Source organism: Aulostomus chinensis, chromosome 19, assembly GCF_037954235.1.
Source record: "Aulostomus chinensis isolate RoL2024-O1b breed Wild chromosome 19, RoL_Achi_v1.0, whole genome shotgun sequence".
Classification (NCBI taxonomy): domain Eukaryota; kingdom Metazoa; phylum Chordata; class Actinopteri; order Syngnathiformes; family Aulostomidae; genus Aulostomus; species Aulostomus chinensis.
Window position 1 is genome coordinate 3,555,564 of NC_141338.1, and position 25,830 is coordinate 3,581,393.

The window sequence follows — 25,830 nt, forward strand, 5'->3', positions numbered from 1 at the left end:
CATTCCTTGATAGGGATCTTTTAATTCTGTGCCATGGCTGTCAAAGTGGATTGCATTTGTGTGGTAACCTTTTTTTTCCTGATAACAGTGTGCAACTTTACATTGAAAAATTAAGTTTTGGTCAGTGGAGGTTTAACACCTGCGCTTCTGATTTGGATCAAATTTAACAGTGCAGGTGTGAGGACACGCCGAGAGGCCCCCACCAGGCCCCCTGCTCCGGTGGGATTGGCTGAAGAAAATGCAGTTGTGAGAGCAGAGGCCAGGTCACATCCGCAGGTGTGTGTGTGTGTGTGTGTGTGTGTGTGTGTGTGAGCGCGTGGGGAGACGAACCCAACAGCGGAAACTCTTGCAGGGCTACGCCCACGTACAGAATCAGAAGGAGATTGACAATAACGTTCTTGTACATTAAGTTTTCAAAGTAAATAGTCAAAGAAAACACAGATTAGCATGAGAAATCTGACTGCTGCTGAAAAAAAAAAACATTTATCTGATTGTTATTCTGACGCGATGACAAAACAACTTCTCAGCAATCGCAATTTATTGAATGAGGTCCTGAAGCATGAAAGAAATAAAATGGTTGCGTTACTCTTTTTTGCAGACATGCAACGGAGTTGTGACGTCCTGTGACAGTATATTAGCTGTGACAGTCACACTTTCAGTTCATCGAATGTCCAGAATGTTTCAAAAAGTAGCAACGAAATTGAGAAAACTAAGTTACAGCGTATTAGATTGCAAGGATGTTCAGATTTGGTTATTTCAGGAAAGAACAAACAAAGAAACAATTCTCCTGCAGGCAGCTGCACTCGAGTATGATGGATTAATATAATGCAGGGAATTAATTAAATTCAGATCAACCCCCAAAACCGCGATCACTCCCAAAATATACTGAGATTAGATACATATTTATTGCACTGGGCTGAGATTGGATTCGACGTGTATAAAGATTTCACCATTATGCTGTGTAATTTACATATATTCCAACAGTTAGTGGAAAAAAATGTCACCTCAGGGTATATCGCAGTAGAAGTAAATACTTTGCCTGAAGCAAAAACATTCTTTTAAGTGACAAATCTAATTCTTATGACAATGTAGCAGGTCAACATAATGTGCTGCATGAATGTACAACGATTCTCTGTTATGCAGCAGCTTTCCATAACTCAATTATCAAATTGGGGCAGAGAACCTGCTTTACCAAAGTGGTTTTTGCATTAACGTGGCGTTAAACACAGACCCGTTGGTATGCTAGCTACAAGAACCTGGCAACTAAGCCTCACAATATCTTACCATACGGTAAATTCACGAACAAATACATGGCACAGCTTCTGTTCCTTTCTGAGTGTCTTTTACTGCACTGAGTAATTTTGAGCTAACGGTCCGGCTTGCTTGTTGTGCTACTTTCAGGTACCGAACGTTAGCTTGGATTTTTTTTTTTTTTTTTTTAAGCACAGAAATACAACATGCTAAAGGAAGAAGCTGAAAGCAAGACTAAAAGCCCCCTACCTGCTGCTAGTGCCTCATCAGCTTAGCGCTAGCTTAAAAACCATTAAGAATCTCACAGCGGAGGAAAAAGTTTATTTATCTCTTGCTAAAAAACACCTTTCTGTTCCTTTCCGTTCCAGACTCGGTTCTGTTCAGGGTACAACAGTGCGGCACTCCGCTAACTCTGAAATGGACAGATAAATAAAATAAAACCACTTTAGGCTGCTCTCACGTGGTGGAAAGAAACATCAACAAGAAAATATTAAATTCTACACGTATTAAGATAATTACTCAGTGTATTAGAAAAAAAAAAAGACATCTTTGATTGTAAAGTTTACAAAAAACAGACTGAGGACGGAGGCTGGCTGGGGAGAGCATTCTAGTGTTACCAGGGTCTGGTGAGTGGAACAAATAATTTGCCTCTGAGTGCATTTACTTCTGCCAGAACCTGCAAACACCCTCAAAAAAACCCAACAACTATCTAATCAATGCTTTTTAGCTGCTGTCGATAACAAGTGAGCCGCGTTTGAGTGTTGAAATATTGATCCCTGTGGTACTGATCTTTGCTGAGGATCGTTCACTCACATGCCTCAGCGGAGAGTAAGAATCACACAAAGGAGTGTGTGTCATCCTGCGGCTGTGTGCATTTCTTTTCTCGTATTATCTATAAATTGTGAAAAATCGCATTCATCAACACCTTTTATGAGCTCAGTGATCAAAATTAGGATGATCGCTGCAAGGTGGAGCGGAAATGCATAACTTCCTTCAACCAGTGATCAAGCAGCTTATCACCGCTAAAGTTGGTGATTTTCTCCCTCTGATTGCAGGAGGGTAACACCTCTTCCTGACATACATTATTCATGACCTTCGTAAGTTTTAATCCTCAGTTAGATCGTGTATCAGTGAGGCTGATCAGCCTCCATCACTTCACTTAGTGAATTATTCATTTTTGTGATTCGTGCGCCGCTCGCTTGTCCCTTTTCATGACCTCTTTATGGAAAAGGCTGCTTCTGAACTTCATAAATTAATATTTCTGCCTTAATTACAGCTGACTGCACATGAAATGGACATAAAAAGAGTACAGTTTGGAGGGGGGAAAAGAGAAAGAAAAGTATAACCAGAACAAACATTTTGTTTTTCTCCAACAAAGGATGCATTAATTAGCCGAACCAAGAAGACAACTTCTTTAAAAACTCGACGTAGCAGATCACGGTTGTGTGCCTCTGCCACACAGCAGGTGCCTTGCGTTACCTAAAACACAACAAAATGTGTTTTAGTTTTTGACTTGCACAAACATAGCGGCTTATAAACTTACAGGGTATTTCTCATGGTGATGGTTCGTCGCTCGGCTTTCATCAGAAGACAAAATGTGTGTGTGGTTCACTGGAATGGACGACGCGTCTGAGAGTTTTTAAACGGACGTTTGGGCAGTTCTGCTGTTGCGAGCCATCGGTTTCCATTAGCAACAAGCTACATATGTGTAGCCGACTGTTTCTGCAGTCACAAAAAAGTGAGGCGGTAAAAAAAAAAGTGTAGTAAGCTGACGACACCTATTAGTTGAAAGACAAATACGCTTCTCCTTGCTTTACTTGTTTTGTCCTTTAGGGGTCCGTTATGTTAATCGTCTTGTGTACTTGCTTTGATTCATATCTCTCTCTCTCTCTCTCTCTCTCTCTCTCTCTCAGCACCTCCCTCACTCGCTTCACTTGTAAGCTGTAGGAAGTGTACGAAGCCAGGAAGTGATTTGCATTCCGTCTCAGTCCTGGAGTCTCCCCTTTGGGGCAGAGCGATACAGAGATGCACATGCTGATGAGAAAGCAGCGACGGGACAGATGAGCCTGGTAAGCCGGTGTCTGAGGAGGACAGGAAGCTGATTTGCTTAATTGGCGAATTTGTTCCACTTAGAAAGCAGCAACCAGTGCTAAACTCCACCCCACCCCTCCCAGCTGACCAGGCTCTCCGGCAGCCGGCTGGGGCTGCGCTTAGTCAAGGTCACCGTGTTGACCTTTCAACAACAGCTAGGCTCTGGCTACCACTAATGAAATCCTCAAGGAGAACATTTGCGGGCCATTTGAAGGTCTTTATGTTCAGAAAGCTAAAACCGACACAAAAACGTACGTCCTGTCCAAATCATTCCAGTTCTGCATCATAAGTTCTGAAGGCTGATGTAATAACCTACGTTTACAGTCACTGAAATGGGAAGTGAAAGTGACGTGAAGATGATTACAAAGCGTTTTGTCAATTAAGGTTGAGCTTCATTAACAGATGCTCTTCGCCTTTCACTTCTGTCGTGCCTGCACGCCCCCCCCCCCCCCCCCCCGTCATGTACGGCCTTATGACTTTTGTGAAATTACATTAAATAAATGAGCCCTGGAAATCTGACAGCAGAATATTCCAGAAGCGGGGGTGGCTAAACCCTCTTTGTGTCCCGGTTTATCTCCACGGCGTCTCTGGAAATGTTGTTTATCGGTGAATAATTACATTTTAAGCACTTCAAATTACTTTGCATGAGGGGCTTGATGATTAATTACACTCGGTGAAGAATACTTGGGCGGCTAATACGGGGAGAATGGTTGTAAATTCGTAGCTTTACAAAGCAAGACAACGTTTCTGCTTCACCTATCGAGGGCTGGCGCTAGTTTCTCATCTGAAGTGAGCTGTACAACGGACGGCTGACAGGTTCCTCCTCCTCCGCCAGAACCTTAGCATGAAGGCTTGGACGCAGAAACGGTGTCCTGCTCTAAATCAGTTTGTCAATAGATAGGAGTCATAAAAACAGACCATGGACTTCCATCATATATCAGTCTTCACTTGATATTGACAACATTCCCTTTGAGTGAAGTTTGGGAGCGTCCCATTGAGCTCCCCACACATCTCAGCAGACAGATATGAGCCCTGTGTCTGACCTGTCCTTTATCTCAGCTCTGCCTCTGACGCGGCGGACCAGAGCGTCTTTATCAGCCGGCTTCATCTCATCTGTGCCGCTCTCCTCTTGTTTCCTTCAGGTTAACGACTGGCTCCCATTGTTGCGCCGATTTAGGATTTATTATTAACAACTTGGAGCGCTGAATCTAAATGCACTCAGAGAGCGCCGAGGCAAAATGTTGCCATCTGATGCTAGAATCGATTTGTCCCCGGCTTTAGTTCTATGATCGTCTTTATAGGTTTATAAAATCAGGCAAAGATGTTTCAGGTGTCCTGCGAACAGACGGAACAACGCCAGTGGTCACATCATCTCCCTGGACAACACAATTCCATCCAGATCCGAACTAAACTGTACATTTTCTTTGAAATTAACTCGGCGCTTTTTGGTGATTATGTTTCGGGTAGTTTCAAGAAAATTGTGGAAAATCCACAAAATGCACCACTTTTGTAACGTCACAAAAGATGAGTCTTTTGTTTGGACTCCAAAAACTTCCAGGTTCTGCCAAGGTCCAGGTCTCATCCTCCAATTACCTTTCAGAAAGGTCAGTTCAATAACGGCTGCGAAATCGTACTCATGAAACAAACAGCAACGAGAACATTAACGTCCTCGGCGGAGCTCACGAGGCTGCGACCGTCCCTGTGTCCTGCACTGAGTCTCCTGGTCCAAATCAACCGGAACCACCTGACATTTAACCAAAATTCACTCATTTATCTCACTGGCATGAATAACGACGACACAGTGCAACACACAGAACAAAATGCCGCTGCTCCGGTCAGCGGTCAGGAGTGGCGTTGATTTTAAATGACACAAAAATATATAAATTTTTAATCTCAGACGTTTCTCTTTTCACTTTTGATTGCATTACATAAGTTGTTTTGGAAAAAGTGCTAAATGAACAAAGCCCCCCCCCCCCCCCCCCCTACATAAAAGGACACTGACTCCTCTGATCTTAACAGAACAGAACCAGAACAGCACCGGAACAGGACCGGAACAGGCTGGACAAAGGTAAACAAACTATAAAACACTGACTAAATAAAGATATATATTTAAACAAATTTATATTCATAAGTGTGCATGTAAAAAAGAATGAAAAATGATGTGACAAGAGGACAACAGCGCAACTGTGCCAAAATGAAAATCTATGTGTTATTATAAATATGAATTATTCAGATGCAGCTGAGCTTAATCCTTCATGGATGTTTCCTATGTAGTGACTGAATATGTTTTATTTGTCCATAAAACTGCCTGTAAGGTCTAATTCTTCTTTAAAACACAACAAAATTGTTTACAAACTCAATGTGCAATTTTTTTCCCATCAGTTACTCAATTTATAACCCTTAAAGGGTTCATTGTTTCTTCGAACCGCTGCATATCAATAAAGCATTCACAATTAAGGCAGATATGTTTTTCATGTGTTCTCATCACTGACGCAACGACTTTCTTTATTTTATTCAAATCAGAGGCGATTAAAAAGATCCGGGCCGTAATGACTCTTGTCACCAAGAAGGTGTCGCCGCTTGTTGACAAGCACATATTCTCTGTGGATTAACTCTCTGCACAGATTATTGCGTCTATCACTGCCGGGACAGATGATATGGCAACTTTGTGATTTTCATTAACGTCTTACGCAGCGGGCTGGTAAACTCCCGGGTGGCTGGGTTACAAAGCGACGCAGATAAAGTTCTTTCCTCCTTCGGTGTTAGTGTTGCTTCTGAGGACATGAGCAGAGCAGAGACATAAGGAGATTTCAAGCTGTAAAGTAGCCTGTGCGGTTAAAACGGCATGCAAAGTCATTTCATTTGCATCGAGTAAACTGAGCAAAAATAACCGTTTGTGTTGCCAAAACATCACATGTATTCATTTCCTTCGGGATGCATTGCAAATTGCAGAAGTATGACAGATTTAAATACATGTCATAACCAAAATAAACATGCCTCCGCATACAAACACAGTTCAGCAGATCGCGCTGCATGGTGACCTAAATTCCTTAAACTAAGCTGAAATTCGGCTTCTCCCTGAGCCAAATTTCACAGTCGGTTACAGAAAACGGCTTTAACCTCTCAGCAAAGCCTGAAGTCGAGAAAAGAGAATAGCACAGCCTCATCCCCAAACTCTCGATGTGAGATCTTCCTCCTTGTGCTATTCATACCAGAGGAAGCTGGATTTGTCCCTGCATTATTTACTATTACTATTCTCTTTGTTAGCCGGAGTCCCATAAATGAATGCATGAGGAGTTGCCTATTTGATGACCACAATGCATGGGGGAGACTCTCGGTACATCAATGCTCCATTTGTGTGAGCTGAATCATTCATCACACACGCCACACACACACACACACACACTGCAATTTTAGTGCAATGGATGGAATCCTCTCTCATTTTAAGGAATCTTGAAGGTCTAATCTATTTTTCTTTTGAAAATCGACATCTTATTAATACAAGAACATGCTAACAAAGGTGCTACTAGCTGGTCTACCTGTTATTTACGAGCACTGATGAAACTGAGACACTTTGTGTCCTTCATTAATATGAAGTCACAACTATTTGTTTTGCCCTCAAAAGCAGTAATCCATTTGGAACACGCAGTATTCCCATCTTTGCAGTATTACTGAAGTGTGTTGTAGACAAGCACACTGCACTTTGTAGCCCGATTGGAGATTTTGCAGCGTTTTTGCATCGCAGTCGGGTTTCCAGCGAGTGTGACAAACTTGCATCGTGAGCAAGAAGTCATTCATAAAACACAACACGGTCACAACATGACAAACAGTTTCACGTCAAATTCCGTGTAAAAAGTTGTAATGTGGGCGGGCATCTTGCAGCCCTGCAGCATGTAAACGCAATATTCATGGAATTCTCTTAAAGCAACTCGTGTAAAGACCTTAATTTAAATACAAGTCTTCATCCGAATCAGGTCGATTATTGGATAATTACCGTCCGTGCAAACGTAGCCACTGACAAACTCTATGCTTTGAGACTGAACCGACCTAAAAACACGGATTCAGACAGGAAAGGGTTCATGCATGGATCCCAGCCCCACCAATCAACCTGCGGGGCGGGGCCTCCGGTGCTTACCGTATCATTAGCATGCTAAGCTACCGTGAAATGGAGGGTATCAGAAGAGGAGCGAGGTGATACCTCGTTATCACGGCAGGGTACGACTTTTCATTCTTGGCTGACACAAGAACAGCACAAATGACCGTCGTAAACATGAATAAGGAATACCTCCAAACCTTTTTGTTTTTTATCCCTCTTCACACCAGATTTTTAATTCAGTGTAGAAATCCAGCCCACAGTCCTCTGAGTCTGGCCACGGTCAAAGTATTTTCCTCCCTCTCCACTGAAACTCGGCTCCCCGAGCTTCCTCAGGCCTGAAGCCTCTGAGGGGGATTAGCGTCGAAAATGATAATTGTCTGTTTGCCCAACAACAGTTTACTGGTCCACCTTGTTTAATGCTTCACTGATGTGCACATGGAAGCTCTTGCCAACATGTCAGAAGTTGTGTGTGTGTGTGTGTGTGTGTGTTTTTCTTTTCAGAGGTTGGCCTCTTCTACAGATGCTTCGTACTTGTTTGTAGCATTTAGCTCACAGGTGTTTGATCACGCTGTCGCGCGCCCTTGCCTGTTTGACTGAGCTAACGTCAGGTTCGGCACTGCGATAGTTTGAGTTTGAAGTCTGCAGCTGCTAAGGGTGATGTTGGTTGTCTTGAAAAGGAGAATTAGCGCCGTTTCAACTCCTCAGGATCCATACGCATAAAAAAAAAGGATACTTTTGGCATCACTCTGGTCTGAATCCTTACCCAAAGTGCAAGCTTCTCAAGGTTTGGTTGTGGAATGAGGGAACGACAGAGTGCGACATGGCCGCTTTACCGCAGTGTTGCAACAATCAGAGGCTGAGGCGAGAAGGCAAAGCTCTCGATCTACTGGCCCAATCCTCTCTCCCACACTTCACACGTGAAGGTTTGTGGATACTCGCGGAGGCTGGTTGTAGCAGCTCCCTCAGGGATGCAGGGGGAAGCTCAGGAGCTCAGGCTTTTACCTGGACAGGAGCCGGTTGAGGTGGTTTGGGCACCTCCCGAAGACGCCTGCTAGTACAACAGCAACATCCTTGAGACATGGATGGATGCTTTTCTAATGTTAGACAGAGTTTTACACAAAACGAAGTAGTTGCTACAAATATTTTGTCCCTTCTGGGCTACTGTAGATACAGGAAACTCCTGTAGATGTGAAAGGCTCAATCTAAGCTCGCGGAAACCTGAACATACACGAACGTAATGAACACAGCTTGACTACAAATTTAAGTACAGGTGGCTCACTACTCCCCTACGCTGGTGATTAGTCCATCACCTGTCAATCAGTCAGGTGATATTTATGAAGTAGTAGCAGGGTTCCAGCTGTGTGCTTTGAATTTGCCTGGTAGGGCTGTGGCGGTGCTAATGTGTGGCTCACAAGCTGTGCCTTTAACTAAATGCAAAGCTTCAAATGTTGAAGGCACGCAGGCTTTGATATTGACATATCTGCCGACTGAGCCTCCACATGAAGGCACACAACATCAGAGCGCCACACAACACACACCACTCAGCAGGACTGTCCACCAGAGCCTCATTCTGTATTCATAGTAGAAAATTAAAATGGGAATGACAAGCGGTTTCTTTCAGACACAGAAGACAGAGACAGAGAGAGAGAGAGAGAGAGGGAGAAATGAATCCGTGACATCTGAATAGCAGAAGGTCCTTTCAGCTGAGAACACAGCAGACAGAGAACACTGAATTCCAGCACATGAAACTGAAGGAATCTTCAGCTCATCAACTAAACTGAGGGGAGAACCACAGACGTCTGTGATTCCTGGGTGATTCAACCAAACTTTGAATCTTGAGAACACATTTGTGTGTAAAGCAGACGGGCGACCGGCCCTCTCCAGGCAACACGCTCTGACTTGTTTGAAGTACAAGCAGCCCTCACCTCAGCCACAGGCACTCCCTCTGGGGGACGACAGTGCAACACAATCATGCCATTCAGAGGCACCTCTGTGCCTTGGGGGTCCTGCTCAAAGTTCTTCCTCAGGTCTGGGGGAGAGAGTAAACAGCATGCATTAAAGAGAAGCTGCAAAAGCGTGAAAAAAAAGCACCCAAAGATGCACGCTTCAATGCCCTGTGGTTGATTTCACGTGTGATCTTAACCTCCTCACACAAACATGGAATGTACCAGTTTGAAGAGGAAAGGCGACAAAGTGTCACTCACAGGCAATCCGCACGGTGGCCTTGCGGCTCTTGGAGGTTCCCAGGTGACTCCAGGCAACGCAGAGACACCAGTAGTCCTCCGGGCCATGGAAGTCCTCCACCTGCTGGCGCGACACGTTGATCATCACCTCACGGATCTTCAGCCCTGCACACAAGACCATCAATCAACTTTATTAGGGTGCGGGGTAGGACTGAGCATTTCGTCATTTATCAAAATCCAGATTACCATAATTGAGACAGGGCTGTACGATTAATCAACATTTTATTGAAATCACAACGTGGCCTTTGCTAATGGTAGAGTGCGTGTCAAAATAAAGTACCGCAGATATCGGTATGTCAGCTGATATCTCAGCCTGCAAATTCTAAGCAGACCTCCCCACTGTGTACGTTGCTCCACAAAAATCATCATTTCAATACGTTTCTTTTTTTCAATTAAAATGCGACTAATGACACAGGACTGATGATTCCTTCTCATGTAATGAATCACATTGCAACTGCAACATCAGTCAAAATAATTACAATATTGTTGTAATTATTTCCATCCAAAACTCCCACTCACAAATCAAAAATGCATTCAAAAAAATGACCTCACGCCACCTCACGCTCATTACGGTTAAAGTGGATGCTACGTTCCCGTTAGCAGGGCGGCATGTTTGCGGTCCAGAGCTTGGATAATCATTCGGTAAATCTCATCCAAGTGTAAGTTTGAAATAATTGTGATATTGATTCGAAGTCACATCGGTCATCCCTCATCCCAGTGATCGTCAATCAGAGCCAAGTTTTGCCAGGAGGAGATGGAACGCGGCAGCTTCCAAATCCAAACACACAGGATTCATTCCAACATCTTCATCAGTGGCCAGTAAGGCTGAAAGAGTTGATCACTCCTGTAAGTTCTCGCATCAAACCTCACCGATGAAGCTTCAGTTGGGAACAAAACTAGTTTGATCCCACAGAAAATACACTGAAAGCATGCTTGTTAGCCCTCGGCTAACTTGAATACTGTGCAACTCCTCTAGGCTTACCCAGTGTTTTCAGACCAAAGGAATCAAACCCTGATAGTGAAGCAAGATATTTTGTTGAGGCCTGAAACAATGGAAGCACCCTTTTCTCGAGCTGAAATAGTAACGGCAGAGAGGGTTACACAGCAGAGCCTCTGATGATTCTGACTGCAGCTCAAAGCATCTTTTCCTAACCAGGTGGTTTTTGTGCCTAAACTTAAGCTAAACCTTAGCTGTGCTGGCACATTCTGAAACATTATTTCCCAACTACAAAACGCCACCCAGGGAGTCACGTTGTTGAATCAGGGATTTCATGCGTTCACCACGTAAAAGGACACTAATGGACTTTCCATTGCCCGTGTCGTTTTAACAGATGCCGCTGCACCACCTCATAATGCTTTGTTAAAAGGTCATGGTGATTTTCCTGGTCATTCCACTTATTTTTATGAGATTGGTTTTGGCATTCAAACCGCCGGAAACACCAAGTAATGGTTGAGCTTGTTAGAAAACATGGATATAATCTCATATCCTTGTTTTCCAGTGGAGCTCTGAGTGAGAGGACGGCGAAACGCTGCTGCGTCTTGACACATTCTTTGTCCATCAAATGGAACTGAAGCGCTTTTGTCACACAGGTCCTTCATTAATATTGGTGTATTGTCTTTGATGGCGCCCATAATGAGCTAGGCATGAGACGAGCATATTAGTAGTCGACTGATGGAAATCTAAAAGCCCAGTATGACAATTAAGACAGGAGGAGATGACAGGCTCGGAGCATTAATGTATAATGGGATGGCTTTATTAGCTGTCTGGGAAATTGTAGCTTTCAAGTATATGTGTGATATCTGTCATACATTGAGAACTGGGATTAAACAGACTGATTTATATTTTTATTTCTAGTCATGTCATGACAAAAACTAAACATCAGTTTATCGCCGCAAGTGGTCCAAACTGCATATTCAGTCACATTTCTATTAAAAATGATGATTCCATGAGAATTACTGTGTCTATACACAGTTCTGACTGTCACGAGTGTGTTGTTATGGGTGTACGAGCGAGTAGGCGCATGCATATTTATCCTGGGACTCCATATAGTCGGGAGCCTGATTCAGAGATAAAAACAAACATTGTCCGTCTCCTACTGGTCGTTTCTGCAGCCCTTCCATTCACACGCCGTTTCAGCACTTGTCCTCACCACAAAAGCCCACTTTTGCTCTGATTGGTCAACTTCAGGAGGGATGAATACAATAAAACACCAATTTGCCACAAAAATACTGCAGTTTATCAGAATGGGCCAACACGAACACATTTCCATGAACAATGAAATGAGCAGAGAGAGACATCCTAACGAGGGACGCACGGCAGAAACAATGTCGTACCCACATAACGAAGAGGGTTTTACAAATATTTTTGAAACAAAGAAAAACTGCTTTTAATATTCACGATATTGACATCTTTTTTCAGAATGTCAATATCATATAAACTTGTTTATAAAGAGTTCAAATCGATATCAAAAAAATACATCACCTATGAGCTCAATAAATACATAAATAAAATGAAATATAGTGGATCCCTGATTATTACCAGCTCCTGTGGTGCAGCTTCCAGGTGACCCGTGTGTACCTGGACCTCAACAGGTGACCAGTAAACCCACCTTGAATGAATAAAGCTTTAGAAACATGAGGCTTCTCCTGCCCGCGATGGGAGCAGCCGCAGTCAGGCTACTCACAGACAGATGGTTTTAAATGTGTGTCGATTGCGTTTAATGGACAATCTGGCAATTTATGGACACAAAACTTAGGGACGCATGTATGACATTATTCATAATACAAATTTTACGGGCCGTGCAACCGACGTGGTGGACGACGAAAACAGGAGGGCCTTGAAACAGAGGAGAAACCTGAGAACAGCTAATATGTAGAGTCTAACCACGTGACAGGGAGCGATGCCCATATATGGGCTAAGCTCAGAGAAAGTCCAACTTTGAGCTCACATGTGCTGCGAGATACCGCTGATTAAAATGCACGGGCAGTTGGCGTGATTCAAACCGGCCATCTGATGTTGGCTTTACGGTGAGTTAAATGGTAGCAGCGGCAGCAGGATGAACTCACAAAGAGCGGGCAGCAGCTGGACTCTGCTTCCTTGCAGAAGCACTGGAAATCAGCTGCAGAGAGGGTTGAGCCGGCCTCCTGTGGGAGACTCAAGTTTTCTGCTTCAACTAGCAGACCTGATTCATCGTCGATGACAGTCAGACCTGTTGCTTTGCAGCAACAGTGGGAAGAATACCCCCGCAACTGTGACAAAGGGCCTCGTTAAATCTAGTACAGTGTAATACAAAAACTCCACAGTAAATCCTCCTTTCATGAGGATAATAAAGTTCTGTTTTTATTGAATCTGTTTGAGAGGGGTGTTGATTTATATTAATGATCATGTTAGAGGCTATAATTTGTTGAGCAATATTGAGCAACAAGTCCTCAGACCCATACAGTCCCCCCCCAACGCCACGTTTGTTGTCCGGTGTGGTTTGGGTTCGGAGGAGATGATGGTTTGGGCTCAAATGATCACCGTTTTGACGGAAAGGGAAATCCTTTCACCGCGAGATGAAGCCAGCTGCCTGCTGCTGCAGCTACCCAGCATCCTCCCCCTATCAGCCACCATACGGTATCTAAATGTCTCATCAAAAAAAAAAAAAAAACACACGCTTGAAACAGCAGCGACTGCAAACAACAGCTTCCTCCACCCAACCTGAGCCTCCGCTGAAAAGTCTTGAACACGAGCCTGCTGGGCTGTGGTCACCTTTCCATCTGTCATCCACCGCACCCTCCACCTCTGGGTACGGAGCCGTCTCCCATCTTTATTGATGTCATATAACTTCATACTTTGCTGTGGGTATAAACTGCCACAGCCACCAGGGGGCATCAGTCAATTAAACATGATTAACAGGTTGTTTTCGCTTGGATTTATCCTCTTGTCCTTGTTTCCCACATAAATCTAAAGGGCAAAGTTTCTGGAGCAGCTCGTGGTATAACCCAGTACCCTTCAACAGCACCAGGATTCAGAACCGATATAAATCCAACCCCGGCCTGCAAAAAGCAGAATTTCAGTAGAAACCAGCGAGGCTCCGATCCACTCAACGGCATTAAGATTAAACCCTCACACAACAAGACCATTTAGACAGAAAATCAGTTCTGACCAGCCTCTAGTTGGGAGCTCTCCCAGATCGCTGGGAGGGGCCAGCTGGACGCCAAATTGTCCAGATTATCCTTGAGTGGAAGGGCAGCTTGCTGGTCCCGTTGCTTCAAGCGATTCTCAAAACTGATCTGCCGTTAAGAAAACGTTGACGATGCCCGTTGCTCTTACTTCCTCCGAGGAGGTAATGCATCGAGTACTTTGTTTATCTGTGGGTGGGATTATGTAAAAAATAAGGAGGCTGAGTTTCACCTTGCCAGTGGAGGTGTGCAAGGGGGCCGAGGGAGAAGACACTCAAATATGTGGCTGATCTTTTTTTTTTTTTTTTTAACACCGAGTTTGGATGACAAATGAACTTGAATTCTGTCATTTCTCATTGTTTTAACACCTCTTTTTCTGGTCTCTTTCTGTATCAGTATGATACACATCTGCGGTGTATCAGTAGCGCCGGTGGTAACACTGATTTCTCCCAACAGTGAACAGGTCTGGCCATCTCCAGCAGCTGTTCCAAACCACCGTAAAGCTCAGCCTCTTGTGACTTATTGCTTAATTACGCAGCCCTACTCATGTAGACCACTTGTCCCCTCCGCTGGCTTTCACTATCACGCCTTACATTGCAGACAGCAGCTTAGACACGGGCCCGGATTAAATTCAAACTAATAACGTGAAATGAAAGGTTATCAAACGGAGCCTAATGAAGGAATGTAAAACAGAAATGTTCTCTGTAGACACTGTAATCCTCCTGCAGTGACTGACTGCTATTATGCAAACAATGCGGCCCACTTCGCGGACTCCTTCACTCATCGCCGCAACAAATTACAGACCTAATCAACCTGCCTGATTAAGTGAGAGGGAGGCAGATTTTAATATAAAAATACAATTCTAGATGGCACTTGTGGAGGTTAATTTCATTCAACTGATCGGGAGGTGTTGCAGTAAGAGAGCTCAGCCCTGAACAAACAGGAACCATCGCCACACTGTCGGTAGATCATAAAAGATCAGCTTGCATGGCGCAAACAGAATTTATCATTTGCGCATGGACAAATCTGGGCGCGCGCACGCACACGCACACGCACACACACACACACACACACTGGCAGAAATTAGCTTAGCTTAGCTCGTCACGATCACGTTGTGTTTTGTTTTGCCCCCCCCCCAGTGTGAGAGGACTTCATTTCATTGTATTTTACCAAGTACAACGTGAATGACGAGCAGTGAGGTGTCAGTGGAGCAGCACGGCTTTTCCACGACGAGACTTTTCCCAAAATGTGAACATACAAAAACAGGCTGAAATCAACGACGCTAAGGTGAACAAAAAGAGGCTCCAGTTAAGTTTTGTCCTGTTACCAAGACTTCCAGCACCGAGCACGCCCACATCTGGAAAAACAGATATTTTTTCTATCACAATCACTCATATTGTTTTACCACAATTCAGTGAGTCCACAGACGGATGAATTACCTCTTCCTTTCTGAGGAAAAAAAAAACAACACTTTCATTACCATTGTTTCAAATCAGTGGCTAAATAAATAGAAAATGTCCTTATATTAAAAAAAAAAGAACTGTCAAATTATCAGCTTAAGACTTTAAAATTAATTGCAGCCACTGTTAAAAATAAATACACGCACGTCTTGGTTTTTGTTTGCCATGTACCCTGTAAACTTGTGGAAGTGTAGGAAGTTCTTTTTGACGACCGGGATGTGACAATGGCCTAAAGCATAGAGAAGGCTGGGGAACGAGTTTAGGCGCCCGGCCTCTTAATTCACAATGGCTTGTTCACAATCAGACACCTCATCTTTATTAATGGTGAAGAAAACAGAGGCAACTAATGAATAAACAACAGTCTGCTGCTCATGATGCAATGTTTTATGCTGATAGCAGACGAAGTGAGTCACTGAGGGACGAGTGACTTACAGCGCGGCAGACTTACAACCTGCTCGCCAGATAAAAGGTGAGCAAGCGAAGTCCAAAGTTAACTCAGCGTTTGCGGAGAGGTGGCGTCAGTCAGGGAGGCTCGGGATTCAGTTGTGAAGTTGGCAGCTGGTCGTGGAATGGTCAGGTTCCGGCGCTTGTCTGGCACGTCCACCAACGCAACTCTAGACTAGCGCAAGTCTAGACTTCAATTAACACACAGCGAGAACATTTCTGACCATTGAATTAAATGTGACGCGACACAAAATAACATAACAGCTCATTTCATGATTAGTTAAATGTCTTCACACACACACACACACTCGGGCACAATGTGAAGCTCCCGTGTGGAAGGCCATGAGGTTTGCAAAGAGAAACACAAAGAGAATGTTTTCCCTTCCAGGTTCCGTCACGTCAGGCAGAGATCAAAGTCTCCAGTGGCCTGAGTGACGCTCAGTGGCTCCGTGCTTGAAAAAGACAAACAAAAAAACAAACTGATCCAGTGACTTCTAGGTCATGTTGATGACCCGCGGCCTCTTCTCTGTAATCCAGAGCAGTCATTGACCTGCCCATTGAGTCCCCCCCCCCCCCCAAGCGTCATGCCAGTTGCTCTTGACAACAAACCTGAAGCAGCTTCCACGTGTCCCTTCAATCAAGTGAAGCTCACTCATCACGCCACCTCTCTTTCCCCCTCTGGTGTGCCTGGCTGGCGCGAGGCCTGTGGTGTTGTTACTCCTGGCTTTGGCTCATTGTTTTCAGCTTGGCGGAGTCCATGAAGACTCTCTACGGGAGCCGCCCGGTGCCAGCTACAAGGGAGTCCTGATCCAAGCGGCTCTGTAGAACCCTACTCTCTGGCTCAGCTCAAGCAGGTCCAGATGCCTCTTTTTTCCAAGTGGGGGGATTTGAGGGATCCTGTTTATCTGCGGGATCCTCGTGAGGCAGCAGTTTACAGAGTCGGTGACAAAGCGTGGGCTGCCGGTTGAGGTGGATGGATATAGCTTGAGGAGAGCATCTGTCTGATGTGAACCCAGCTTCGGGGAAATGTTTGTGTGATGTGACATTGCAGCTCAGCATGTGGGGGCTGTGAGGTTTGGCTGAGGGCCAGACACAGACGAACCCTGCTAGACAAGCGGAACATGCTCCCAGCAACATCTTCAGTCTGGTCCCAGCTGTGTGTGTGTCATACTTAATCCTGGAACCAAAGGGACGCATTACCCCGTGCATAAAAAAATCATGATAATTCAGCCATTAAAATGCTGCAAGTCCTCATTTGTGTCATTCCCCTGGTTGCCTTGTTTATGTTTATTTGAAAACCGCGTGTCTGCTTATTAGAAGCTGGTTTTGCATACACAAGTAGTTTTCACTCTGTGGGCCACTTCATCTGGATCGCTTGTGTTTCTTTAACTAATAGTTTGTGACACTGAGAGACTCTGAGGCGGTTCACTTTCCCTCCTTTTCCCACTTTGTCGCCAGTTCATGCCTGGTTGATGGTATCTCTCAGCAGGCTTGGATCATAATACGCAGGAGTGGAGTCAGTCCTGACAGAACAGGAAATGCTATCCATACTTCCTCTCTGTATTCAGCCCCCCATCACTATCTCTTGATCAGAGAATCTGCAGGAGCCGCTATCCTCTCCCTCTCGACTCAAACAACACGGTATCCATTTTCAGCCTCTCTTTCTTTTATCTCTCCATCAGGGTATCATCCTTTCAGCTGAAGAGTTGGGGCACAGATATCCTCCGTTTCACCTTCCTCCCTGCTCTTCTTTCACGCTGTCCTTCAAAAATCTCTTGACTTCTATCACTCATTTCCATCTGTTACCCCTCTTACATCATTTCAAAAGGAGACAAAGTCATTTTGCGTGATGGGTCAGAGGACGCAGTGGGGTTTTGTTTACGGCATTTCTTTTATTTGGTCTTTGGATATAAGGCAACTCTATTGCCCTTTGAATTACAAAAAACTTTTTTTATGGTTTAGAGTCTGTAAAGACTCGATACGGCATCCTAAAACCATTCTAAGGAGTTTATCGGCGCTAGCTGTTTTCCTGGAGGGAGGTTAAAATCTGGGTAGTGATGATTACATGGAATAATCAGCTGAGCCTTGTCTGCCTGTGGTTTATCAAACAGCTTAACAGTTGCAAAGGGATAAGGAAATAAACACTGTTGCACTGAATTTGAAGATGCACTGTGCTGCGGAACAATCGTGTCGTCCAGAAAACCGATTAGTGCACCTTTTTCTGGGCAGAATCCAAACTTGGGGTTCAAAGATTTCCCTCGCACTGAATTGGAAGATGGCACTGGGGATTAGCGACGCATTTTCAAACAGAACAAGAACAGGGGATGTTTTAATTTAGCACGTTTCATTCTTTCTCTGCAGTCGTGCGTTTCAATGCAGCCACACAAATTGAATATTTGAATGCAGGCTTCTCCACCATCACCCTGATCAGTCTCTTGTTTCATATTTCAGATTAGACCAGTTACCTCCGCAGCTTACACCAGGGTACGCATACATTAACGCCAGAAACTTTGTTTGCTTGGCATCATACATCCACACGGGATGCATGAAACACTCTTTCATGTGCACCACAAAAACAGATTTACACTTCAAAACATGTGGAACTTGTCACCACCACCACCACCGGTGCTGCAGAGCCCAGAATTAAGGGTTTAGACATAAAAACGAAAAAAAAAAACAAAAAAAAACTAAACTAAACTGATTCCATGTGTGCTGTAAATTCAATTCCATTCAAAGTCCCAGTGTGACTCTGCTGCAGAAAGCCTCCCACCAGCTGACACGCTGCCCCCCCATTCCTCTGCTGCTGTTACTGATGACAAACAACGACGACACCGCGCTCAGCTTAATGTTTGTGGAAGCAGAAAGCTGCATATGTATGTCTGAGGCCTCCGAGTGAAACTAGCGGGGAAACATTTCAGCATTCGAACACTGGGAGAGGGAAGGCAGCTCCTGGAACCACGTGAGAGGATCAACCCGACATCTCAGGAAATACGCGTCTCATCATCTTAGCCTCGCTTTCAGAGTCGGACATCATCGGTAGTCGCAGTCGCTCTTCTCCCTGCCAACGCACGATTTGTTCAGCAAAGTTTTGAAGCGCTGCATGAAATCAATGCACCCAGACCAGCAAAGTAGTTCCGGCAATATATCTGATCATAAATTTACAATGTCCTGCAATTTTAATCTGACTATACCGTATGCGGCAACATGCGGCGGGTGGATGGCGCTTTGCGCGCACTGTGCGTTCGGGGCAGGTTCAGCATCATATTGCTGTGAGGAGGTGATCAGGCCTGGGAGGAGGTGATCAGGCCTGGGAGGAGGTGATCAGGCCTGGGAGGAGGTGGCGCCACGTTGTCAGGCATCGATAGAACCGCTGCTGGTTTGATTGACCAGACCTTTAAATAGCACTCCACACACAGCGCCACTGACCAAAGACCAGCCTCTTCTTGGTCTATTGTCCAAACATTTTCTGGTGTTCCAAAATAGCAAAGCACCATGGCTGCAGCAGACACGCCTCATTGACCCACTTAAGCACCTGCTGGAACGAACGGAGCGCAAACTCATTTGCTAGTTAAAGGGCGACGGAGCTCGGTGTGAAAACTTAAAACTCGTGATGATGCGAGCATCAGCTTGCACCAGGGGAAGATCGGAACCTTTTGGGGGAAAAAAGTGTATTGGATGACTTTCGACAGAGGCATGCTAACACTTCCCATCCACTACCATTCACTGTGCCAAGCTAATTCAACTGCAGCCAAGAAGAGACAGTCCATCTTCTTTTCTGGCAGGAACGGATAGAAACCAGCATGTTTGTGCACACGTTCCTTTCATAAAACGCTTCTAATGTACAGTTTGGCTTCCGGGTACAGGAAGAGATGCCGGCATTCAGACGTCAGCCAAGCAGAGTCACAGTGTGACTGGATTTGCAGTAAACAACCATACTCACTTCCCGCAGTGACACATCAGCTGCACAACTCTTGATGAAGATGATCAGCTTAATGGATATTGTCTTTTGGGGGGTGATTAGACTTTCATTAACACTAAATTATTTGCCAAAGAGTAAACATTTCTTTTCACTGCGCTCTCTTGATTAATTCATTTTTTTCCGGCAGATGAAGAGGCTGTTCTCTGGATCCACACACCGGCAGCGGCAGCGGCAGCGGCAGCGGCAGCGGCAGCAGCAGCAGCAGCAGTGGAGGCAGCGGCAGCAGCAGCAGCAGCAGCAGCAGCGGCGGCAGCAGCAGCAGCAGCAGCAGCAGCGGCGGCGGTGGCAGCGGCAGCGGCGGCAGCAGCAGCAGCAGCGGCGGCGGCGGCGGCGGCGGCGGCGGCAGCGGCAGCAGCAGCAGCATGTCACTGCTATCTGTTCGGTTTTCCACACCTAGTTCAGCATATTCGCCATAAAAGTGGGTAAGAAGACATGGACGGCAAACAAATGAAGCGTCGCAACACTTCAGAGTCGATATTTTGGTGAAAACTGAACCAGAGAGGTGCAGTCGAGTAGACATTTGAGAACCAGGTATGCCCCCCGCCCCCCCGCCCCCAACTGGAATTATGCTGAGTGTCAATGAGAGCATATTAAAAAAAAAAAAAAAATCCTCGGAATAAATGAACAAGAATTCCAGTGGCACAACCGATGACGCCGATAAACAGTTCCGCTTGCACATTTCTAGTCAGGTGGGATATGACACTCACCAGATCAGAAACCCACAGATGCGTTCCACTCCACAAGTATGAACGTTTGAAACGTGGAGCGCCAAGTCCTTGTGAGCACTGACTGGGTTCACACTGATTCAAATACCTGAGGGTTTCTTGACCACTGCAGCTTTACGGACACGTTATCAAACCACTTTGAAGCAAACACAGAAAATGTTACCAAAAAAAAAATGAAAAAGGAAGGAAATGAGTATGAATCAGAAGATAGTGGTGTCAGCAGTGCTGCACCAGGCTATAACAGCAGAAGAAGAAAAGCCTCCAAAGCTGAGGGATGGAGGGAGGGTCTGGACGAGTTAGAACTGTTCATCAGAGTACATCCACATTTACACTTAAAGGTAAGAACAAGCAAATGAAAGTGGTCCTGATATCCACTGGCTCCGGGTCCAGGACGCTCACAGCTGATTGGCTCAGAGGTCCCAGGAAACCTGACAAAACTGTGACTTCGCTTCCAGCTCTTCTTTAAAAGCTACACCATCTGTCTTTGGCTGCGGATCGGTTGGTGCCCCCCCCCCCCCCCCCCACAGCCCTGCACCTTTCCACCAACACTATTTTTTTTGTACTTCAGAAAATCTCCTTTTAGGGAGTCATTTTCTAAAAAGGTACAGGGCCAGGAATGTGAGAGGCCGCCTGTCACAAAAGGAGTCTGCTTCATGTCCGACCTCACACTTTCATAATGTTCATTATCTGATCACAAAGTTTCTTCCTCGTTATTTGGACTCTTTCCCATGAAAACACACTCAATAAGACGGCTTTTTTTTTTTTTTTTTTTTTAATCACGAGTGCATAATCTGTGTATTTACCCCCTGGCCAAAACATCCTGGCTCCCTAGTGCTCATAACTTATTCATACATGAATAAATAACACATAAAATACATAAAACACAATAAATTCAGTATTATTTTCTCTCTGGGGTCCTCATGATGTCATCCATACGGCAAGTTTAAAAAGCGATCACTTCTTAAAGAAAGAAGGGAAAACAAAGCAAAACGAAAGACGTGCCATTGATCAAACTGGTGATGATAATAACAGAGCATCTCTGTCCTTCCTCTCCCGAGACCAGCCTTCACTGCTGAGCGTTTCTGGCTGACATCACACCATTGCCCTGTTAATGGTTTGAGAGGCAAAACAGTGGCATTATTCATTATGAGCGCATAATTATAATAAATGTGCCTCCATGAGAGGTTCTGCATCCTACGTCTTCCCTGCGACAGGTGTCTGCTTCGATCCTTCAAACGAGACGATGATGCCGGTGACTCCTCAAGTGCGCCAATCTAACAAATGGTGGCGGGGAAATCTCCTCACAAAGGAGGCAGAATTGTAGATGTAGCAGGAAACAGACAGAAGAAAAGCTAGCAATAGCAAGCGATTTTATTGGCGTTAAAAAGAAGGAGACAGCAAGGCCACTCCCTGAGCAGAGTGAACTTTCAATGATTGAAAATTTTTTTTTTTTTTTTTATTTCTTACTAATTTTCCTTTTGATGGAAAAAAAAAAAAGACTAAGTCATGTGACACGGCAGTGACCAAACAACCCTTAACGGATAAGCAGTACAGAAAATGGATGGATGGACGGACAAAAGAATGGTAATTCTGCGTCTGGGAAAATCAAAGAAAATAATAATATTCATAAAATCAACAGAATGCGCACGGAGCAACAGAGCACACACGTGAACGCGTACAAAAGCTTCAAGGATAACACGAGAAAGTCAAGGGCTTATTTTCCTTTGGCGTTAAAAAAGATGTGAAATGAAAAAAGAAAAGGGGGACAGAGAGAGAGAGAGAGAGAGAGAGAGAAGATGTCAAGTGTACAAGACTGCCCTTTCTAATAAATAAAATATATTGAATTAATTTGAATGTCTGTAAGGTCTTAAGGTCTCCACCTGCCTTCAGTTTCAAGAAATTTCATGTTTAAAAATAAGGACAAAAGTGTTGTTGGGGTTTTTTTTTTTTGGGGAAAGTGCCTCTATTTTTCAGGACTGAAAAGTTAAGAAGTCAAAAAAGACAAAAGAGCCTCCCCTTTTCGGGGCTGTGGAGCGTTGAGCCGCCTGGATTAGCTCGCAGACACGATGACACGCAGGTATGAAATATTTAGACATTATATTGTGTTCAAAATATCGTTTTACTCCCCTACAACAGATCAAGAAAACACCTTTAGTTGGGATGTTGCGCCAGATTTTTATGGCAACGGCTGCAAAACCTTTTCACAGGAGCTCTGATGGATATTTTTTTTTCACTTTTGTTTTCTACATTTCTTTTTCCTTGTCCGCTTCTCCGGCTCCGGCAGCTGAATCTGAGGGAAACAACACAAACGCATAGATTTGGCCCGGTGAACAGACGTGGCCCGGTGTCTGGTGCCACCACGCCCCTGGTCAAACAGTGTCAGGGCATCTCTTGTTGAGTCTGTCTGCATTTAAGTCACAGCTTAGTGCTTTAATAGCTGCAGCCCCCTGCTCTCTGCTGGACCCGGGGGCCACTGGAGCACCTGAGTCACACGATAATAGCAGCGATCCAGCTGTTCACCTGCCTCGCTCTGCAGCCACGGCCGGGAGTGTCTCAGCCGAGGCCAGCCGTTCACTCTCTGCACGTGCGTTTCCTCACCTGTGCCCGTGCAAGCAGCCCTGGCAGTATATAAACACACTCAGTGAAGGATCCTCTCACAAAGCCCCGCTCAGGTCTGGAGAATACTAACGCATCACATCATTAATGCAGGGCGCCATGCCTGCTCGCCACATTAGAATACAAGCAGATGCCTTTAAGCTGTGATATTTTTGTTTGTGTGCGAGTGCTAAGAGGACAGAATGAAAGCATTTTTAACTCTCCTGGGTCTCGTCACCTCAGATCTCTTATTATAACCGGAAAGCACTGGAGAACACACACCTCCACAAAGAAAACTTTCGGCCCCTGGCACTTTCATGCTCGGGCCCTTAGGTGCAAGGTGCAAGCACTGATGAGTGACGCGTCTCTGCTCAGCATCGAGCTCATGAATCTCAGACACCACAACAGTAAAAACACAATAAATTAATCTCTGTAGGGAGGAGGCGCGATGGATTTTAGAGCTTTTTGACAATAAACGCTGCTGGAATCACGTGTGAATTTAGAGAGTCACCTTCTGAGATTTATTGCATTGAATTCATTCCCAACGTACCAAAGCCAAACAGAAACATGCAACCAGACACCGTTTCTGATGAGTTCTTGTGAAAGATGATGAAATACCCACAAAGGGTTAAAAACAAGGATGGAAATGAATTTCTGGGCAAGGGGGAGTACAGAGAGAGAGAGAGAGAGAGAGAGAGAAAGGAGCAACGGGGAGAAAACACGCCACTCTCCAAGCGTGTAACATGTATGCCGAGTGTCATTTTACTCCATTAGTGTCGTGTCTAATCAAAGAAGCCCCGCTGGCGGCTCTGTGAGGAGCGGCGTCACTTGAGCCGATGAACTAACGTCGACGCCCCACAGACGACTTTTAGAGGATTTAATCTACGTCTCTGCCAGGATGTCAAGGAAAGGACAAGAGGAGCGAGAGCACACATTTCTATATGAACCTCTGAAGTGCCTGACAAACAAACTTGTAGCAGAACAAAATCACTTCACATCGTTCACGTAAATTCAGGTTAAAAACGTCGCGCACAACCAGGAACCAAAGGAAAGAGGGTTCGTAAAGAACCTACAGAATGTTCAGAGAGCTCACTGCTCTCTGCGCCGAAAGGGCGAAGCTCACCGAAGCGTCACGTTTCTCACCAAGCACCATCTCCAGGTAACAAATGAACCCAGTCGCTGTCAAACTGGCTCTGAGACAGTTCCAGTGGCTAATATTGACCTTGTTCCTCATGCAGCTGAGCCACGGTTGAGGCCGTTGTCAATATTGTTCCAAGAATCTGATCGACGAACGAATCAATACGCAGACTCAATGATGTCACTCGATGAAAGGTAGAGCGCCTACCAGCGTCATTGCCAACCGCACGGGGGAAGTGGAGACGTTTACGGAGAGAGAGTCTGGCTGAGGTCACGTTTAACCTTTTCAAGCGAAGCCACCTGATGCTGGTGCTGTTACACAAATGGCCGCTGACATCAGAACACTTCCTCCCCTGGAACTGAGATTTTTCCTTACGCCATGTTTCATTTTATCAATCACGCGCATGCAGCCCTAACACTTTGTTTTCAACGCTGTGGAAACCTCATCTTACCGAAGAGGAGCCTTCAAATGAGCCTGCTGGCTTTTCTGCCTCCCCCTCCGCTGCATTCTTCTGTTGATGCGTTGGAGATTGTGCAGAACTCAACCAAACGAAACAAAATTAAAGAAAAATAAATGATGCTGAACAAAAGTAAACAAAATTTAACAAAGCCTGACAAGGACTGAATGTCAACAATCGCCGGAATAATTACGAATCATGCAGAGTGTGTACTTTTATACTTAAATCAACTCAATGTGAAGTATTTTTCTACTTTTCGCAATAGAATTTTGAACAGAGGCATCCCCTTCTAGCAGAGTACTACTCTATCTCCTCTGGGTAGTAGTTTTAACGCGTACTACATCGTGATTCTCACTTCAGTGGGATCCTGTTGAGTGAGCAGAGATGTCCAAGTGTGGGCTGTAAAAGATGGCAGTCTAATGTTTGAAAGAATTATCTGCTATTGGCAATAAATTGGTGATAAATTTAAGCCAAAACCAATTAGTTTGTTCCTCGCTCCTCTTTCCCTCTGCATCCTCCAGCAAGTTCCTCTCTCATTCCTTCATGTCTTGTAAAAGCGCATGTTTGTGTTATTTGTCCCCCCCCCCCTTGTATATAACCGTGTTTAACTGCACCTTTCATTTCCAATTAGCTTCCCCCTGTTTTTAATTACAAGGTGATATGCACTGGCAGCGCACCATCGGAGAAATCAGAGGACAATCAGTGGGCGCCATCCTCTGGAGGCCATGAATGGCCAATAGTTGCAAAGATTTGTTGAGAGACGGATGTCATGAGAGCTCAACGCTAAAGACGTGGACACGCTCCCGCAGGCGCGCGTGGCCGTCACCGTCTCACGCTGCCTCTCTGTAATACTAATCAATACCAGTAGTACTGCGTAGTTCTTTTACACAGTCTGTCTGGACTGCAGTGGTGAACCGAGTATTGCCATCTGAAGACTACAGAACAGTTTTGGTTCAAATATTTAAAATGATGTATAATAATTGCTCTGGTTTGATTCAAAGATGATTTTCCCGTCATGCCACAACGGATAAACAGAGGCCGTAATTGGATTTATAACTTAAAAGAAAAACATGAGAATGATTAAAAAATGATGTACGGTTTTTAACTCCCCACAGGCCAATCAGGAGGTTTTCACAGCCGGTTTTGTGTGCTGTGCTCCTTCACTTGTGTGTTTCACTTTGACTTTG

The 25,830-nt window shown here is 44.9% G+C and overlaps 1 protein-coding gene across 2 annotated transcripts in view; it reads right to left on the minus strand.

Annotated features, from left to right (window-relative positions):
• Positions 1 to 25,830, minus strand: part of LOC147243695 (netrin receptor UNC5D-like) — a 179,008-nt gene that overhangs the window by 42,733 nt on the left and 110,445 nt on the right. The window contains exons 1-3 of one of the 2 annotated variants that reach the window (XM_086186477.1): positions 16,359 to 16,534; positions 9,643 to 9,786; positions 9,364 to 9,467 (exon numbers count right to left, since the gene is read on the minus strand). In XM_086186477.1, the coding sequence (XP_086042603.1) occupies positions 9,364 to 9,467; positions 9,643 to 9,766 (228 nt within the window). In that variant the 5' untranslated portion in view covers positions 9,767 to 9,786; positions 16,359 to 16,534. Of the gene's footprint in view, positions 1 to 9,363; positions 9,468 to 9,642; positions 9,787 to 16,358; positions 16,535 to 25,830 lie in introns of those variants that run through there. The other variant, XM_086186476.1, reaches the window with a different exon arrangement.